Source organism: Dendroctonus ponderosae, unplaced genomic scaffold (assembly GCF_020466585.1).
Source record: "Dendroctonus ponderosae isolate FM_Combo_2020 unplaced genomic scaffold, Dpon_F_20191213v2 Dpon_F_20191213_1, whole genome shotgun sequence".
Taxonomy (NCBI): domain Eukaryota; kingdom Metazoa; phylum Arthropoda; class Insecta; order Coleoptera; family Curculionidae; genus Dendroctonus; species Dendroctonus ponderosae.
This window is the reverse complement of record NW_026017110.1, coordinates 6172253-6192282: the sequence shown is the minus strand read 5'-3', so window position 1 is coordinate 6192282 and position 20030 is coordinate 6172253. Positions and strand designations below refer to the sequence as shown.

Genomic DNA, 20030 nt, shown 5'->3' with positions numbered 1-20030 from the left:
AACTTGAAACTTTTGCCCGGTAAAAGCCATAGATGAAGCTTCCCTCCTGTGAAAATTGAGTAAAATCAGCGTATAGACTGATTTTCGTGAACCTCTCAAATTGAGGCTACCAAAAATGCCTCTCAAAATTCGACTGGATCGGTGGAACATAAAATAAAAGTTGGATTGAATTTTCAAAAGCTCCCAAAGTTGACGCTACTGATACAACGCTGTTAAAATTGCGCACAACTAATTTTTCAAAATTCAATTTTTAATCCAGGAAATAAGAAGCGCGTTGAAACTTTTTCTCAGTGTAAATAATCAAGAAAACTCTGCACAGTGCAAATTTCAGCAATATACGTGCTAAGCTTGATTTTTCAGAAACACTCAAACTTGATGCTATTGATTCGACGGTTAAAAAACGCAAGACTGCAAAAAATTGTAATTCTAAAGTCACCAGGAATAAAAACTTGAAATTTTTGCCCAGTGAAGCTGCTGTGAAAATTGAGTGAAATCAGAGCCTACTAAAAAAATTGCAACTTCAAATGTGATCTGAATAGAAAACTGCAATTTTAGGATAATGTAAACAATGAATGAAACTCCTTTTGGTTTAAATTTGAACAAAATCCAGACTTATTTTTGAGACGCTCTCAAAGTTGACTGATAAAACGGGTGTAAAACAGCGCAAATCTAATTGAGGAACTCTGTCTCTAATCTGGAAATGGGCAGCGCCGTGATTGCAACTCTAAATTCAACTGGAATAGAGAGTTGAAACTTTAGCTCAGTGTAAGCCATGGACGAAGCTTACCTCGCATCAAATTTTAATAAAATTAGAGAATAGACTGATCTTTAAGAAGCACTCAAAATTGAGGATGCTTTTTCGACGGGTATAACATCGCGCAAGTCCAAATGTGACTTTCATAGAATATTGAAACTTTAGAATATTGTAAACAATAAACGAAGCTTCTGTTGAGTCAAATTTAAATAAAATTGACACTTAGACTGATTTTGCAGAAGCTCTCAAAGTTGAGGCTTTCGATCCAACGGGTGAAAAATCGAAAGAAAATTTAATCTCCAATCTGGAAATCAGCATCGCGTTCAAACCCCTTTTTTCAGTGTAAATAATGCATGAGACTTTTCGAAAAATCGAACATTTCTCTGATTATATTTTTTTAATGTCGCAGTGAAAAAAAAATATAAAACCAATAGTTGAAAAAATGAAAAATAAACTTACTTTTGATCATGAGACAAAGCAAGAGATCTTATGCTACTATCACATGCTGGGAATGCATAAAGTAGTGCCAAGTTGAAAGTGCGCCAGACTTCCACTATGCCTTTATCGCCTCCGGTCATCAAGTACTCCCCATCGCGACTCAACAGCAAACACTGCAAAAACAAGCGCATTTGAAGACCTCAATTTTTCACCAAATAGTCAATTTCACCTGCAGATTATCGTTGTGGGACTCATGCCGCAGGCGTTTCCCGTTAATGGTGAACGAAGCCACGTTGCCCTTTTCATAATTTACCACAATAACACCCTCACGGGACATGGCAATGTTCGCTGGGGAATTGAACCCGTTTGGAGGATCCAGAGATCTCAGCAAGTCACCAAAAGTCGTGTGAACCAGCACTGGTCCATCTGAAACATCACAAAGTTCTCACTCTGCTTCAAAAGAGCAACATCCAAAACTCACTGTAAGATCCTGAAACTACCAGGCCCAATTCAGCGGAAATCACCACACTTGAAACTGGCTGTTCATGTCCAGTCAATGTGGCTCTTGGTGTCGGCACCTCGCCTTCTCCTACTATGGTTTGGGTTCGGGCGTTCCAGTGCCACAACAGAACCGTACAATCCGCAGAACCCGACGCAATGTAACAGTCCGAAGTGATGTTGCATTCGGATCTGGACAAGCACGTCACCACTCCATAGTGACCAAAGATGATCTGAACGATTTTCGCACTTTCGGTGGAAAAAACTCGGAAACTGTTGTCCCAAAACCCGCAGGCGATCAGAAACTTTGAATCCACAGTGGTGACGAAACAGTTTGCACGGATTTTCAGGTTCTGGCTGAAATTGTCGCCCAGGTTGCGTCGCAGCATTTGGTTCTGTTGGTTACTGTTGTTGGTTAAAGCTGAAACAGAATTAAAGAAAATGCAAAAGACTGTGAAATGTTGATTATTTTGCTCAAAGCTGAGATATTGAATAAACATTGAAATGCCAACTATGAAGAAAGGCAGTAGGTGAAGATCATCGAGTGGAAGTTCAGAATTCATTCTTTTGCTGAAGGTTCACTAAACTCATTAAGGCCTTAATTTTGATCGCAACTTTTCGAAAGGAGCTTTTTAATTAACAATTTTTGCGCAGATTTTTGAAAATTTTGCTCCACTTCGGTTGTCATGCATTTTGCTTGAAATCATCAATGATCATCTTTCTCATCGTTCAATTTTCAGCATAAAGCTTCAAATTTCCATAGCGAACAAAGCAAAAAAACATAGATAAAAACATGAAAAACTGTTGATAAATGAACCAAAAATCGTGCAAACCTATTGAAGCAAAGAAACAAACGACCATAAGAAGATAGAAAGTGAGGTGGTAGCTTACATTCCAACTTACACAGAACTGGATCCATGGAAAGAGGCAGATTGGCGATTTGATCTTTGGGGGTTTCCGCATAGCTGGGCGACTGAGCTACAGCTGCGTAAGCTGAGTTCCATTTATTAACTGCGAATTGCTGATGCATTGAAACGGTTACCACTGAGGGATTGGGCAGCTGAGGATAAGTGTTGGCCGAAATGTGAACAATTGGGCTGTTCGATAAAAATTTCATCGTCATGCAGACATCGTCGGGTATAGTGGAAAACATCATCGGCGACTGAAAAAAATTGTATATTTTAATGAGGAATTTAAAAACTGACCCAAAAAGACACGTACTAGATGCATAGCGGAACTTCTAGGAGGATGGGGCTCCATTAGTAACTGCGACGGTGTTTGCCCAAAGTTTCTAATCTGATTCTCCACAGCTTCGCGCATCACTTTGTCCTGGATGGAATCCAAATCCACACTGCCCTCATAGGTCAAGTAGTAAAAACAGTTGGTCGCCCTAACAGCTTCAGGGCCCTTCTGCTTGTAGCCGAATATCAAGTCGATCCACTGATGCAACTGGCACGAAACGAACTCCGATTCAAGAGCCATTCGGTTGATTCGGACGAACTCTTCCGGAGTGTTCGCCCATGGAGGCAGCTCCACATCGCTAATGGCCCGACCATCCTCATTGACTCCCAGCCGGTATCGGTTGTAGTTCACGAACATTTCCGGCAGGAAATAGAACTCCGGGATCAATTCCTTCACGTCCGAGGTGTCTCTTTGGCAATTTTTCCATGACAGCGCAATGGAGGAGAATAAACGGTTGGGGTAGTCAAACTTGCCACCTTGCAATGCCAGGAACATCGTTGTAAATGGTTCCTGGAAAACAAAATTCCCAGTTTCTCTGGTTTAGTGTTTTTCTTGAACAACATACCATTCGAATCAGCCAGTTAAATACAAAGGCTGAAGTGGAGTAGTGAGTTCCATAGTGGAATGGTTGGATAGTTTCGTGCTCCCACGACGAATATCTCTCCTCAAAATAGGCGCGTCTGCTAGGGTTTAGGGCTCCTATCGGTTTCGAGAGGTCGCGGTAGTTGCTCGGTTGGCTCAGGTCCATTTCCTTGGAGTCATAGTTGGTTATCACCCATGGAAAGACGGGGTACTGGTTGAGGTCGTTGTAGGTTCTCCCTGAACAACAACAAAACAACCAGTTTAGCAAATATTCATTCGGAACTGCAGTTGGTGGTTCTGGCAATTATACAGAGCGTCCCAACTAATGAGTTTTTTCGAAGTCAAAAAATCGTCCTCTGTTTTTTTAATTTGGAAAACAGTTTTAATATTTTTGGTCGTACTTCACGTTAATTTCCCACAGCGATTTAATGCATATTGGCAGAAACTCAAGGCGGCCACCAACCAAATGTCGGAAAGTACTGGACGAGGAAATTTGGGGCAAAATTTTTCATTACCAAAGAGCCTATAGGAAAATCCTGAAGGTAATTTTTAAGTTCCGCAATTCACCGTAGGGGGGCGCAATTGAAAGGTAAATATTAAAAACTCAATTTTTCCGGAAAATTCCCAAATTGAGGTATACATTTACTATCGCCATTAGACAGCTTTGACAGTTGGGCGTCATTTTGGTTGGTGGGGCTTATTGGTGTAGCTGCCTTGATAAGAGTAGGGGAGCTCAATGAAAGCTAAAACCTTAAAATCGCTGTAACTTCTAAACCACTAGTTCAATTTTGGTAATTTTCAGCGTCTGTAGAAGAGAAATGTTAGTATTGTTCACACGAATATATCATAGTGCCCGCTAGTTGCAAACAACATTACTAGAGGGCGCCAATTGTCACAATAACAGTTTTTTTAGTTTCACCTGGAAAACTTAAATAGCAGGGCATAATGATGACAGCTTAGGCAAAAGGCGAATAAAATTGCCTAGCAAAACCGGTTAAAACTAAATTAAAAAAACTCGCCTAAAACCGAAAAAACTGTTATTGTCACACACTGCGCCCCCTAGCAAAATTGCTTACCCCGGTTGGGTTCCGCTCTATATGGTAGTCACAAGTACTAACATTTCTCTTCCACGACGGTTTAAAATGAGTATAACCCAAAAAATAGTTTAGAAGTTATGCCGATTTCAATAGTTAGATTTTCAATGGCTTTCCCCACACTTACCAAGCTCGGAACGTCAACGAGCCTTAAATCAAATTGATGCAAAATTTGCCCAGCTTTCTAACGACGTTACTAAAAGTACAGCTTCATTTGGAAATTTTCGGCGAAAATTGGGTTTTATTATCGACTTTTCAATCGCGCCCCCTTGCGGTGGATTGCAGAACTTTTCATAACATTATTTGCAAGATTTTCCTATGGCCCCGTTAGTAATAAAAATTTGCCTCCTAAATTTTCAGGCCCATTAGTGAAACACCCAGTATAGGACAGTGATTTTGATGGAAATGAGGCTAAAAAAATTCTGAAATTTAGAGACCAATTGAAAAGCAGCAGAAAATAAAATCTGAAAATCGACAAAACAATAAAAACAGTACATGAGAAACCGACACAAGAAGACAACATTGAATATATTGCAGATGATGGCCGATAGAAAAACGTATTTCTTGCTCGAAACTAGAAGGTCTTCATTCGATAGATAGAGCTAGAATGAAGACAGAATCGAAGAAACAGAAGCACGTAGAATCAGAAAATCAACTTTGTTGGTTTTTCGATAGAGGAAGTAGAATCGTAGACGGTTCAAGAGCCTAACGGCGTCGGATGGGAATGAAGACGTCAAACCTCTGAAATTTGCGTATCGCTTTTAATTAAGACCAGGGGGAGAAGAAAAGGGCAAAGAAAAACGAAACCAAAGAGATTAAACGCATTCGGAAATATGCTGGTCCCGTCCAATTAGAGTGAAATTAAAAAGCGGCGCGCCGTTTTCTCGGTAAGGAGGAAATAATTTGAGCGCGTGTCGACGGGGCATAAATTCAGCTCGCGTACAGGAACTCAAAAAAAACGTCCCATGCAAAATTAGCGGCTGTCACAGAGGCCGGTTTTCAATTAAAAACTTATATGTCATGTTGTGTGAATGTAACCGATCTATTTACAGCATGTGAAATCGAAAATACGCGCCCCGTAAAACCATCCGCCAGCAAACTTATATACGAACGCAACAGTTTCGATTTCGACGTCTATTTTCGAGGACTTGCAATTTTAATTTCGAAATCAGCCCAAAATTGAAAACCATGTATGTATTTTTTCAGTGGAGTTATGGAAAGAAGCTTGGCAAAGAAAAGTTAACTCGAACTTCCATGAGTTTCTTTTGGTGAAACACCAGAACAAGCGAAGAAAGTTCTTTTGCTAGAAGAAGGTTGGAAAAATCCAAATAACTTCAAGTCCAGTTGCTTTGAGTTCCACTAAAAACGCCAGCAATTTAATACAAGGCTGTCAAAAGTGGAACATGTTTCGAGTGTTTAAACTACTCATCATCAGGGCCTCAGCCGGATACATTATAAATTGATTGCGGAAAGGCTGTGTGTTCATTGCCAAATTTCCATAAGTTTTTAGCGCAAAAACCGAAATGACTCTCCAACTTTGTAATAATTTCCCATCTTTACCCACTTCCTAACTGTAATTATAGCAGATATTTATTCACACTAGTTAAACATGTTGAGAACGAATGCGCCTGCCATTAGAACGGGTTATCCAATAATTCTCCAGTGTTATATTATGGTTGTAAAAACGATGTTATGCCTCAGGAGACAAATAGGCATCCTTTCAACGGCGTCGACTAAAAGCAGACCCGCCGCCTTTACCTTCTTCCCCCCATTAGCCTTTTAATGCCGAAGATATACAGGTTTTCAAATAAAAAGCCCTCAAAACGTATTTAGGCTGTAAATAATTAAGTTCTAAAAGCATCGGCGATAATTAATTGAGTAGTTAGGTTGAATTACGTCGCCGGCTTGGCTAGCGGCCTTAATATTTAAACACTGAGAAATTGAAAAGTGTGTGTGGGAAACAGAGACGAATAAAAAAACAGTAAAAATAATAATAAACATCATACAGAAAGTCCTAGAAGTAATGTCGAAATTCTGCGGATTGTTTTCGTGGAAAAGCGCTCGGGCAAGTCAATTTTTGTTTCTAATTTCTAATTTTTTTACCAAATTTAATCGTACAAGTCCACTCTAAATAAATAAAGTTGGTATAAAAAGGCGCATTTCTAAGCGTCAAGTTTGGAAATTTCTCAAAAAGCTCAATTGTTGGAGTTAAAAAAAATTTAATCTGAGGCGACAAAGTCGAGTAGCTCATCGCTTCTTAGCGGAAAGTTTACAAATTTCTAGAAAATCAACCGATATTTACATTTTCATCAAATTTCGAAGATTAAGAGCCTGATAGCTTGCGAATTAATGCGCAAAGTTTCAGTTTTGTCGTTCGCTGATTTGAAGAGTTATGTATTTTTTAATAGTGTGACAACTTTGGGTGGAAACCGCGTCTGAGCGTCAGTTTTGAAATTTCTAGAAAATCATCCGACGTAATTAATAATTCAGATTGTAATTAAATTTTTCACATTAACAGGCAAATACCTTGTCTATTCTGGAAGCTATAAATGTTTTAATAGGGAGCGGCAACGTTGAGTGGAGTAAAACTTTTAGGGGTTTAGGAATTTCCACACGCCTTAATGAAATTTTCCATATTATCAGTAAAATTCTCTGTTAACCTGCACGCAAGCTGTCTTTATCTCTAGCTAATCTCCAATTGTGGAGTCATTAATTTTTTCAGGTAAGGAGCTGTAACCTCGAATATCACATCGCTTTTTAGCAGCCAGTTCGTAAATTTATAGTAAATTGTGAAGTTTTCAGATTTCAATGAAACTCTCCATGAGAAGAGCCAAATGCTTTGCCAATTATCGGGAAAATTTTCCATTTGGTCTCAGTATGATTTGCAGAGTTATGAATTTTTTAATAGTGCGGCAACGTTGAGTAGAAATGGCTATTAAGCCCAAGTTTGAAAATTTCTAGAAAATCAACGACTATCACATCACTATCATATTTTAATAAAACTTCCTACATTAACAGCCAAATCGTTGTTTCATCAGCGCACATAGTTGCATTTGTTTACGTGCTCAACGGTGGATTTATGCATTTTTTTATAAGGAGCGATGACGTCGAGTAGTACATCGTTTTTTAGCAGCAAGTTTGTAAATTTATAGAAACTTAATGCCTCTTTAGATTTTAACAGAAATATCTACAGCAACAGCCAGATACCTTCTCAATTATTGGGAAAAGTTTTAGCTTTGTGTCTTTCCGATTTGACGAGTTATGAATTTTTTAATAGTGCTGCAACGTTGAGTGGAAATCGCTTTTAGGCGTCAAGTTTCGACATTTCCAGAAAATCAACGGACTTTGAGATTTTATTGAATTTTTCACTCAACAAATACTCTCCCAACCAACGCGCAAAGTTTAAATTCGGTAAATTCTCCAGTTTTGAAGTTATGATTTTTTTAATAGGGAGCGACAACTTCGAGTGGCTCATCGCTTCTTAACGGCAATTTCATAAATTTAAATAAAATCAAGTGACTTTCAGATTTTATTGAAATTTTCCTCATCAGCAGCGAAATACCTTGTAAATTAGAGATTAGCAGAGTTTTAGTTTTGTATCTTTCCGCTTTGAAGAGTTATGCATTTTTTATAGTGGGGCAACGTTGAGTGAAGCTGATGCTTTTCACAGTCACGTTTTGACATTTCTAGATAATCAACCGACTTCCAGATTCTAATCAAATTTTCCACATTAACAGCCAAATGCCTTATTGGTTAAATCGCTAAGCTTCGGTTCTCTAAGATCTCCAATTGTTGAGGTTTCAATTTTTCATAAGGAGCGGTAACGTCGAGTAGCACATGGCTTTTTAGCAGCAAGTTTGTACATTTGCAGAAAATCACGAGAATTTCAGATTTTAATGAAAATTTTTGCAGTAACAGCCAAACACTTTAGTAACTTATCGGGAAAATCGGGTTTCAGTTTTGTGTCGTTCCGATTTTAAGAGTTATGAATTTTTGAACAATGCTGCAACGTTGAGCGAAGGTGCGTTTTAGCGTCAAGTATTAAAATTTCAAAAATCAAGGGACTTTCCGATTTTAATTATGTTTTCTGCGTCAAGAGCCAAATACTCGGCTAATCAACGCCCCAAGTTTCAATTGTGTGAGTTCTCAGGAGTTTTGGTGTTATGAATTTTTTATTAAAGACCGGCAACGTCGAGCGGCACATCGTTTTTCCCCGACAAGTTTGTATATTTATAAAGTCAAGAGATTTTATCGAGATTTTCCACATCAGCAGCTAAATACTTTGCCAATTAACCCGCAAAGTTCCAGTTTTAGGTCAATACAATTTGCAGAGGAATGAATTTTTTAACAGTGCGGCAACGATGAGTGGAAATCGCTTTTAAGCCCCAAGTTTGGAAATTTCCAGAAAATCAACAGACCTTTAGATTTTAATAAAATTTTCTACATGAACAGCCGAAAGTTTCAGAAGTTTTTTCCAAAAAAACAGCGCTGAATTTTCTGGCGCTCACAAATAGGGAAAATATAATTCTCATAAAGTCACCCTACTGAGGGCTTCGAATGCAACTTTTTCCATTTGTTCCCGATTCCCTTTAGGGGGAACTAATCCGAGCCGAAATGCGCACGTGAATAAGGTGGCGCCTAATTCGTCCTGACATCTTTATCCGGCATCACGAAGAGGATTTCGTCCCTTGACATGTTCATGTTTGGGTTATTTTTAAAGCTTCCAGAAGGGGTGACTGGTAACCGGCACATGGCTAAAATCACCGAAAAATTTCCCTCCACTCACCTGCAATGGTATTGAGGAACATCAGATACTCAAAGTTGGAAATTTCGCGTCGCTGCCACTTTTGCGTCATGTTGGAGTTCCTCATCAGCTGCCTGGGGGACATCATACTGGCCTTCCGCGTTTGCGGAATGCCATACTTGATGCCCACTCCGACTCGCGGAAGAGCCTTAATCACCTTTTTCACCGTGTTTTGGTCCGGAAAAGCGAACATAATCGATGCTAAAATTTGTTACAAAAAAACACCATTACCAGAAGGTTGCCCTTGTGAAACTTAGCTGTGTGTTTTCACGCAAATTAATCCAAAAATTGGTAAATTGGCTCTGGAATTAACAGTTTCCACTCACTTCGGCTGGCCAGGAATATTTCCACGGCATTGTTCTGCAGCAGATACCGTCGGGAGAATATTGCACGCACTTCGGAGAAGTACCACTTTCCATGCAGGTTATCGCAATATTTCAACACCTGAAACAATGGGAAAAACTCATTAAGGCTTTTGCGGCGTTTCTTTTAAACAACTGAGAATATTCGGGTTATTAAGCTGTCGCCGACAGAAAATTGGAAATAATCAGCTTTTTAGGAAGTTGTTCGCAGCCGGAGCGGCAATAATCCGAAAATCCTCAAGTGTCTTTACATCAAACCAGTAAAAATCAGTACGAAAAACCACGGCATTTATTTTTAAATAAAATATATAGGTATGGTAGACTGAGGGCAAAACGCCCGAAATATTTCTACGATTCCCAAGAAAGGTTGAGACCGTGCTGGCGCCCATTAAATGACAAATGTGACGTGCGACATCTACATGCAACAATATATTTCGTGATTCCCTTTATTTTAAAGGCTATAAAACAGTTTGTTAACGAAAAAAGATGATTATCGAACCCCGCTGGACGTCCCCAGTAACTGCCAATAAACCTGACGGTCATCGTGCGTATACTGTTCGTTTTCGAAAAAATGTCAGCTTTTTCTCCGCTTATAATTCATACCGGAAAGATAATCTTGAACAGGTAAAATGCTGTGCCAAATCCCTTTAAATCATCTTATTAAATAGCAGAAATTCTAGGACACTTGTTGACGATCAATCATCCCGGACGCTATCAGGAAGTCAGGGTTGCAAAGGAAACGTTCCCATATTTATGGGCGTTATGTGGGTTTTATGGTTTGGTTGTCTGGTTATAATTCACTTCGGCTCTGTCAACGCGACCGACATGTTGAAATAATTTCCCCCATTAACAAGCTGCAAACAATCCAAAATCCACCTATTAAGCCATCGAAATAAGCCGTAAAACTCTAATAAAACCACCGAACGAAACGAGCTTTATCAACTAATAAAATAAGAGCGTTTTCAATGTAAAACAAGCGCATAAGATAAAAATACGTACAAAATGTTTTGATGTTCCCACAAATGAAGATAAAAGTTGGAGAAACGATATGTCGCCCATTAATATTAACTGCGAGTCTAAGAGGTTCAAACCACTCAATCTAATATTAGAAAGTTTCATTAACGAAGGCTTATTTTTGTGATAATGGAAAACTGGCAAGTTGACTGTGTTCTCGAATGGGTGTTTTTACATTTTACATACAGTAAAGGTTTAAGGCTTAAATTGGTCCCGTAACAAGTGTTTTAGGATTTTCTATTGTACTTCTATTGCTTCTGTGCTTGTTACCCCAAGACTGTCAATTTATAATGGTCTTCAATTAAGGGTTGGTCTTCAATTAAGGATTTTGCAAAATTACACAGGTACGCTGTATAAATAAATTTGGTATAAAAAAGGTAATTTTTAAGCGTCATGTTTGGAAATTTCTATAAAGTTTGCGGATTTTAAGATTTCAACAAAATTTTCCATATTAACAGCTCAATACCTTGCTAGCGAACACACAAAGTTTCGCTTTTTTAGGTTCGCACCTTTTGAAGTTATAATTTTTCTTAATAAGGAGCGGCAACGTCGAGTGGCCCATCCCTTCTTAGCGGCAAGTTTATAAATTTAAAGAAAATCACGAAACCTTCGGATTTTGTTGAAATTTTCCTCGTTAACAGCCAAATACGTTGTAAATTAACGCAAACGCGCAAAGTTTTAGTTTGTCTCTTTCCGATTTGAAGCGTTATGCATTTTTAATAGAAAGGCAACGTTGAGTGAAGGTGCGTTTTAGCGTCAAGTTTTGAAATTTCTAGAAAATCAACGGACTTTCAAATTTTTTCAGAAAATTTTCCACAATAATAGCGCAATCCCCTGTTCATAAACGCGCAGAGTTTCAGTTACCTAACTTCAAAATTCTTGAAGATATGATTTTTTGAATAGGGAGCGGCAACGTTTAGTGGAAATCAGGCTTTTTTTGGACTTTCCGGTCTTAATGAAACTTATGTATTCGACAACAGTCGAATTTTCTGTTAATCAAAAAAAAAATATCGCACTGTTAATTTGTCATAGGATTTTGGCCTTTAATTTAATTTTTCACAATTATTTAGTTTTGCATCATCAACCGAGTTCATCCGCTGTGGGCACGTGAGGAATTCTTGAGTGCCTTGCTACAAAAACTACCAGAACTTTTTATTTGGCCGCTGGAAGCAACCGATTTTTTTTGAATTGATCTGCTAATCCCCTGTTGACATTTTTGTTCTCTTTGTAAAATTATGTAGCGTGCGTAGTTTTAGCACAAAAAATTATTTCTGTTTGCATTTAATGTCTAAAATGTTTTAAATAGCAAGGAAACATAAACCATTATTTGTGCAAAGGATATGAATGCTACAAGATTTTCTAAAGACAAACAAAGTGTGACTGCATCAACTCAAAAAAAATCAAATAATTCCAGCCGCCTAGTAAAAAGTACTGACAGTTTTTGTACGAAAGCGAAGAATTCACCACTTGTAAGTTGCAGAACAAATTCACAACGAATTTCGTTAAAATCCATCAAAACATTCTCCAGATATCTCAAAAAACACATTTTTTTGAAGAACTTTGCCAATCAATAGCAGCGGAGCTAGTCATTTCTCTTGTCAGTCGTCGTCTCGAGGTCAGCTCGTCTTCTTTTGACGCAATTATAGTCGCAGTTTCCTTTTGATATTGTGCTTAAGGGCCACCCTGTATATTTTAACTTTTGAAGAACATACTCAAGAAGCGCATACAAAAAACGACGCAAATTTTCAATCGTTCTGTATACTGAGTGTTCGATAAATAAATATATATTGATAATTTTCTTGTAGAAAACCGCTGAATTTCAGCAAGTGTATTCATTGCTTCTGAGATAGCTTGTGGCAATTGTGAGCGAAACGTTGTGGGCAATGAAAAAACAAACAGCAAAACAAAATAGCAAAAAACTGTGCTGAATTCGACCAGATTGCATCCAAACACATAGCGGATCCAAAAAACCAACCGCGACCAAATAGTGATTCGTCAAGTGCTCAATAAATTAAAAGCAATGTTCGCAGTCATAGAAAACATTAAAGTCGGTCTGTTACTTGTCGTATGGTCTTCATTTAGGCGCAAATGGGCCTCGCTTGAATTCGGAATTTTGTTAATGAGGTGTTTAGGAACGCGACACTTAGATTTAATGGTGTCAGCATATGAGCCGACACTGATTGAAACAGCTCATAGGTGTGCTTTTCTAAATTTACATCAAGTGCCGCTTTATTTTGCCGATTCCTCTTTTAGCAAACATTTATTAGTAAGCGCTTGTTTAACACACATTTTGGAATAGACGCAAGAGAACAACGTAAAGCTGTGGCTTTTCGTTCAGCTGTTGTCGTCGAAAAGAGGATAATTGCCGAATAAAACGTACTCGAGGTTTGAGCACAAAAAGCACAATCTCGGCTTAAGCCAAAAACGGGTCTGAGGGCACAATGGAAGCGAAAATGTCTTTTGATACTCCACAGGTAAACAATGATATCACTTCGGGACATCCCGGTACAATGAGAAAAGCTGGTAATGATACACGAGCCTCTTTAAAGGGGAGATGTTGAAGGAGAGTGCGACCGGAAAATTGTCTGTCTGCACCAACAACATTTGAACCAACTGTTTTTGAAGACGAGAAGATCTAGAGAAGGGACATAATTTTAACTTTTAAGCTTTGAGGAGCATAGTGTAGAAACTAACCACAAAAACACATACAAGGTGGCTCACATGGCGTGTCCCCTAATTTGCCTGGCGTTTATCTTGCGAACTAATTGTGATCTGAGCCTTGAGTCTGTAAATTTAACTGATGACTGATTAATGACTAAAAACCCCAGAGGACATGCAAAAAATATAAGTGTCACTTCGGGCGTTTTAAAATCAGGTTAATTATCAAACATCTACTACTAATGATACAATTGCGCTCTAATCAATGCCATAGGAAATCGCATGAAATCGAGCCAATTAACAGAACCGGGGGCTCCATTAATTATCCAGCATTATCTTAATAGTGCCTAATTTCGCATTTGAGTGAAATTAATCAGCGAGTGCAACTGCATGTGAGGGCACTCGTTCGAGCATAAACACACCAAACCCATTAAGTTGCGCAATCTGAAGAATGCCGATATGCATTTCTTACCTCCCCGACTCGGATTTTTCCTTCTCGGGTGAAATATGAAACGGCACATGAACAACAGGATGCGGATATGATCCACTTAGCACCACATTTTTTTCACATTTTTCGAATTTCGCCACATACAACTGGGCGTTGATTCCGATCAAGACGAAGTTTAGTTGCAGAAAACAAATTGAACAAATTCACCCCGGGGGGTTTCTTAGGGCCATTCTCCAATTCCGTAATCGATATTAATCGGATTAAACAGGGAAGTCTGATATTTTCATGTGCAGGGGCCGAACTGCAAAGGCATCCGGGCATGAACCTCGTTAACTAGTTTAGAGCACGCCTAATGTACCATTACTTGACAGTAATTTTGTTTATAGTTGGACTTTCTCATCTTAATTCGATTGCCACCCGACTAATGTGATTTGTTTCGAGTACGCGCCGATGAGTTTGCTGAGGGCTGTTTCACGCAAAAATCCCTTTCGTTCTTTACTTCAATGATTCGAACAGTTCATAGTTGAAAAAAGCAGTTTCATCATGGGAAACCCATCAGAACCCGTAAGGATTCCATGTAAATTTCAGATATGGCTTCAGATAAGTCAATCATCTGTTGAAATCATTTGAATAGCATACGGGATTCCGGTCGGCTTTGAATCAGCGAGCCATTGTATGAAAATTTGAATTTTGCATATGAGACGTAGCTACAAATCACATCAATTAAGTTGAGGATTCGGACAATGTTCTACTATTTATTATTGGTTTGATGTTCTTCCTAGGAAAACAATGGTTATCTTGTTCCGGAAAAATGAGTACGTGACGGACATGAAACGTTGGCCTAACCTTGCACCTAAATGTCTGATTTTTTTGTCTGAAATTTCGCCCTTTTGGTCAAAAGTGTCAAAAATTCCTCAGGCACTTCGATATAACTGAATCGAGTTTCTAATTCTCTATCCATCGATGCCAAAACGAATTATGTGGCTCAAATGGTTCTTGAGAAACGCCGAAAAAGACGGCATCATGTTTGAGTAGACTTTGCAACTCAAAAAAAACCAGGCAAAACTGAAACTTCTTGAAATTGAGTCTTTTTTGACAAAACTGCCAACCTTTCCCAAGAGATGCTTCACTTCCGAAAAACATCATTTATTTCTATGCCTAGCACTCTAGCTGTATTAGTTCCCGAGAAATGAGCAGAAACGAGACGGAAAACACGAAATTTTGGCATAAGCTTGCACCTAAATGTCTGATATTCAAATTTCGCCTATTCAATTCAAGATCCAATAATAAAACGAACTCTGTGGCTCACATGGTTCTTGAGAAATGTAAAAAAAGCGGCGTTATGCGTGAGTCGATTTTGCAGCTGAAAAAAAAAAATGTCTGGACATTTAGACTTTTTTGCCAAACTGCCAACATTTCCCAAGCGACGCTTCGGTTCCTAAAGAACCATTTAGTTCTCTCTTTAGTGATGTAAAAATTCGCACTCTAGCAGCATTGCTTCCCGAGAAATGAGCAAAAACGGGACGGAACACATGAAATTTTGGCGTAATCTTGGACTTAAATGTCTGATTTTCAAATTTTGCTATTTGGGTCAAAGCCACCAGCATTTCCTCACGCCATATCTGAATGTTGTATTCAATTCTCTATCCAATGATATGAAAACGAACTACGTGGCTCCAATCGTTCTTGAGAAACTACGTTCTGTTAGAGGCGAGTTTTCAACTCAACAAAAAACAGGAGTGAAAGGGACATGAACCGAAAACTATGCCGTTCCTTCCCAGTTGTTTGAGTCTCTAAATCATTTAATTTGTGTAAAGCCATGGATAGTGGATGTTCTGTTAAATAGCTTTTTACTTTAGAGGGGCGCAGCGCAAAAATCAGCTTCCAATTAATGATTAAAGAACACAGAAAAAACCTGACGAATCCGTGAAAAAGTCGTCTTGGGTGTCACAGATATTCGGGAATGTTGGTAACGACCCTGCCCCAAGTGGGCACCATGGTCAGGTATAATAAATAAACGGACCTGTTATTGTCTGTCCGTTTTAATTACATTAGCGAGATGAAGAGATAGTGCTGGCAACGATCACGACAGACAATATCGGGGTTGAATTCACCAGTGACGGACTTTCTTCTCACTATACTTAATTTTTTTGAACCAGTTGAAGCACTTTTGGGATCTGACTCAGAAGAACTCCATTCAGTTTAGTATCGATGGCAACTTTATTGCTCAAACTATCTTTTCCCAGGCCAAAAACTTGCAGATTTTACTCATTTAGAGATAAATTTTAGAACATTTCACTTCAAGGCCGCTTCCTAGTTGGTTGCTTCCAGCTACTTTTTTTGGAAGGCTTTTGACTTGGTACAATACTATCAAACTGGCCCAGCCCTGTAGACGTTCGTTCAACTACCTGCTCGACTTCCTCGATAAAACTTTTAACCGTGATGCAAAGAACGTCCTCGTTTCCCAGGAATCAAGAAATTGTCACCGACCAGCTGATGGATAGTCCTGCATTTTGCAGCTTTACTGCATCAGTTCGGTTTGTTAACCGTCGTTGTCTGGGAAGGTTAAATTCGTCATTTTTATTTTGTTTTTTCTTCAAATCGCCCGAATGTTTGCAGCCTTTTTCTAGCGCGATCTGATCAGCGATTTTAAATGAACCAAAGCGAAATTCACATATTTTTTAAAACGCATATTTAAGCAAGCACAAATATTGCAAGTTCCAAAGCAAATTCTTATATAAGTTGTTTAAAAAGTAACATTTCTATGGACAATGAATAAAGCGACAAACATTTTCATGCAAATGAGTCAATTGATTAAAATTAACAAACATTTGAACTGTCCACCTTTCGAATCTAGACAATTCACACTGTCCGGATCTAGAGAAATAAAAACCAGCGACTTCGCTGCATGAAAGTACATGAAAGAAGAACTATAATTACGCCAATATAATAAAAAAATTGCAGTCATTATTTTGTTGTTTTTTTGCCTAATCAGCGATTGGCAAAATTTCTTATTTTTTTGGCTTCTGCTAAAACCATCACGCATCAATCTCCTATTGTTATCTTCAGGTTTCTATCTTTAGTTTCCGGAGTTTTACACCTTCCCTCTTCTGTTCTAATGTCTCAACTTATTACTAACTATACTTATCTTATTCCAGGCTCTATTTTCCCAGTATTTTCACATTAATATATACTTATATCCTCTGCTTTTCTGGTATGTTTTAATTAGGCCTGGGTAATACTGTGTTGAGTTGAGCTTTTGAGTTAATGAGTTTTAACTCATTGGTTAATGAGTTATAACTCATGGCCGATGACGGAATTTTAACATATAACAAAAAAAAGCCATCAATATATTGCTTTTGCGCTTACGATTGCTTGAAACTATTTGATCTAAAACGGGGAAAAATTCGGAAATTTTGAAGAAACTTTAAAAAATTTCAGAGCGATGAGGGTGACGAGTTTTCCAAATATTGATTATACGCTTTTGCTTTCTCTGGTCGATTTTTGAGGAAACCTAAATTTTGTCGAAAAAACACAAGATAACTTTGTTTCGATTTTGTCCCTAATTCAAAGGTAAACGGGTATTCGAAAAAGACGATAAAGAAGACCAAACTATTCCTACAGACGATGACTTTTCTTGTAAAATCCATCTTTTAACTTTTTTGCATAAAAGGCTCTCACTTTAGAAATATTGACGAATAATTGAATATAAACTTTCACTTGTTCTGTTCGGGGAAATATTTTTGGGAAAAAATTTAGAAAAAAATATTAGAGTTTTGTCTAAATTCGAAGCTGCAAAAATTTCCGAAAAAAATTTACAAAGCTGTTCAGGAGCCGAGTATTCCAATCAAATGTATTTTATAATTTTCACAGAAAATACCTGAAGATTGTCAGCATCTTAAGTAAAACTAAAAATGATACGTTTTTGCGTAGCAAGAATTGTTTAATAGAAACTTTGCCAAAACTGGAATGACCTGAAGTTTTAAAGAAACTTGAAAAATCTTCAGAGCGATGAGGTTCGCGAATCTTCTACAAAATTTTTTGTTAACTTTTGCTCTCTGGCCGTATTTTTTCAAGATAATCTTCCTTGCTTTCGGTAAAAAACTGAATAAAATCATTTGATTTTTGTGTCAAATTCAAAGCTGAAAAGGGTTTTCTAAAGTTCTCTGCAAATCTATGAATGAGGCGAATTTTCCAGCAAAATCGTTATTGTCATTTTTGGCTGCAAAGACCACACTATTGCCAGAAAAGATGAAAATGATCAGTAAAGTATTTTTTTTTGAGTTTTTGATTAAACACTTTTAGTTTTGTGATCGAGTTTTTGTGAAAACCTTAATAGTTCTCGGGGAAAAACGGTATAAATTTATTTTCGTTTTTGTGTCGAATTCGACTCCGAAAAAAGTTTTTGTAAAATTTCTACAAAGCTATAATAGATATATCTTGAATTTTTTCGCGTTAAATACATCCAGATTGTCCGTATTTTTAAGTAAAACTCTACAAAATACATCGCTTTTGAGTAGAAAGCAAAAACGATCTTGAAGAGTATTAGTTGACGAAAAACAAATTATTCTAGTTCTCCATGCACAGTTGGCTGGTTTTACTTCTTTGTTCGGTAATCCATGTTTTTCTTCCTTCGTGTGCAACTGTTCATTTTCAATCTCATTTTGTTTCACTACCCGTTGACTTTCAAAAAAAAAAAATTCTAACCATAATAAAGTGAGTTCAGGATCCTTCCTTTCACTGATTAAACGATCGATGATGATTAAACGATCGAACATTTCCCACTAAATGCGAAATCACTTAGATTCACTCGCAAACCTAAAAACTGGCCACCAAAAACCACTTAACGTTACAGGGTTTATTTACAAAACAGAAACACAATTTAGTGAACAATTAGTGAACTTTGCCAAGGGACAGTGTGTTTTAAGCTTCAAGCAGCACGCACCAAAAAACGATCTTGATGATTAGTATTTGATTAACAACAAATTATTCTAGTTCTCCATGCACAGTTTGCCCGTTTTGTTTCTTTTTTCGTTAATCCATGTTTCTATTCGTTCATGTGCAACTGTTCATTTTCAACCGCATTTCGTTTCATTACCACCTGATTTTCCAAACAAAAATTTCAAACTAAAGTGAGTTCAAGAGCCCTGCTTTTACCGATTAAACGATCGACGATCGTTGGATGTCCCACTAAAGGCGAAATCACTTAGATGCACTCGCAACCCTAAAGACTGGCCACCAAAAACCACTCAACGTCCCATTGTTACAGGGTGTATTTACAAAACAGAAACACAATTTAATCGAGGGGGGTTGCAAGCAGTTTCGTGCCCTATCGCAATATTTCCGCCACCACTCTCTCACTAAATCATCCCTAATCGAGTTTACAGCACTGTCTGCTGTTAAGCTTCCCAAATAATTCATAGAGCGAAAACCGCGTCCGAAAAAGGGGGCTGGATCCTAATGGTTTGCTTCCATGAAAGTCGAAAAATTTGCTTCATTTAGGTGAAAGTTTGCATGATCGAACGAAACGAATAAGAAGGCTGATTTAGGCGAAGAACAAACAAACAAACAAACAAACAAAACAAGAAAACCGAACTACGTCTGTTTTAAAGCCGAGGTTATAAAAGAATGCCTTAAGGTTCTTCTTGGTCGTTTTTTGTGCGGCCAAAGGCATAAAACAATGGGTCGGTATAGAATATCAAGTGTTATCGGAGCATTCCGATCGGAACGGGGTCCACATAAACAAACTGTCACTGTGACAGGCGGCGTTTCTTATAAATTACGACCGGTCATGTGAACGTTTATTCGGTCCACTCGTTAAAATTTACTTATCCAAAATCTTTGGCATTTCTCAACTCGGAGAATAATTAAATTTATAAATATCTTCTTCGTGCTCGTCAACGGAAATAATGGCCGATCGGTCGCTGAGATTTAATCGATACGACTATTAATCAAATTAATTAACATTGGGGCTCTTGCACACATCACTTATCTTCAATCGACCAACAACATTCCTCAAAACCGTTCGTCTGGAAATGTTAGATTTTTCATGATTTTCCTTATAGTAAGTGCAGATCTCGGGACCTGCCAATCTCAGGCACCCCTGGAGATGAATTCCTGGGCCTATTCTGCCCTG

The 20030-nt window shown here is 38.1% G+C and overlaps 1 protein-coding gene across 3 annotated transcripts in view; it reads right to left on the bottom strand.

Annotated features, from left to right (window-relative positions):
- LOC109541985 (neurobeachin) overlaps positions 1–9884 on the bottom strand; it is a 13182-nt gene extending 3298 nt beyond the window's left edge. The window contains exons 1-8 of one of the 3 annotated variants that reach the window (XM_048661677.1): positions 9739–9884; positions 9395–9613; positions 3498–3751; positions 2912–3442; positions 2582–2852; positions 1674–2111; positions 1422–1618; positions 1214–1365 (exon numbers count right to left, since the gene is read on the bottom strand). In XM_048661677.1, the coding sequence (XP_048517634.1) occupies positions 1214–1365; positions 1422–1618; positions 1674–2111; positions 2582–2852; positions 2912–3442; positions 3498–3751; positions 9395–9605 (2054 nt within the window). In that variant the 5' untranslated portion in view covers positions 9606–9613; positions 9739–9884. Of the gene's footprint in view, positions 1–1213; positions 1366–1421; positions 1619–1673; positions 2112–2581; positions 2853–2911; positions 3443–3497; positions 3752–9394; positions 9614–9738 lie in introns of those variants that run through there. The other 2 variants (XM_048661678.1, XM_048661676.1) reach the window with 2 other exon arrangements.
- Between the last annotated feature and the right edge of the window lie 10146 nt (positions 9885–20030).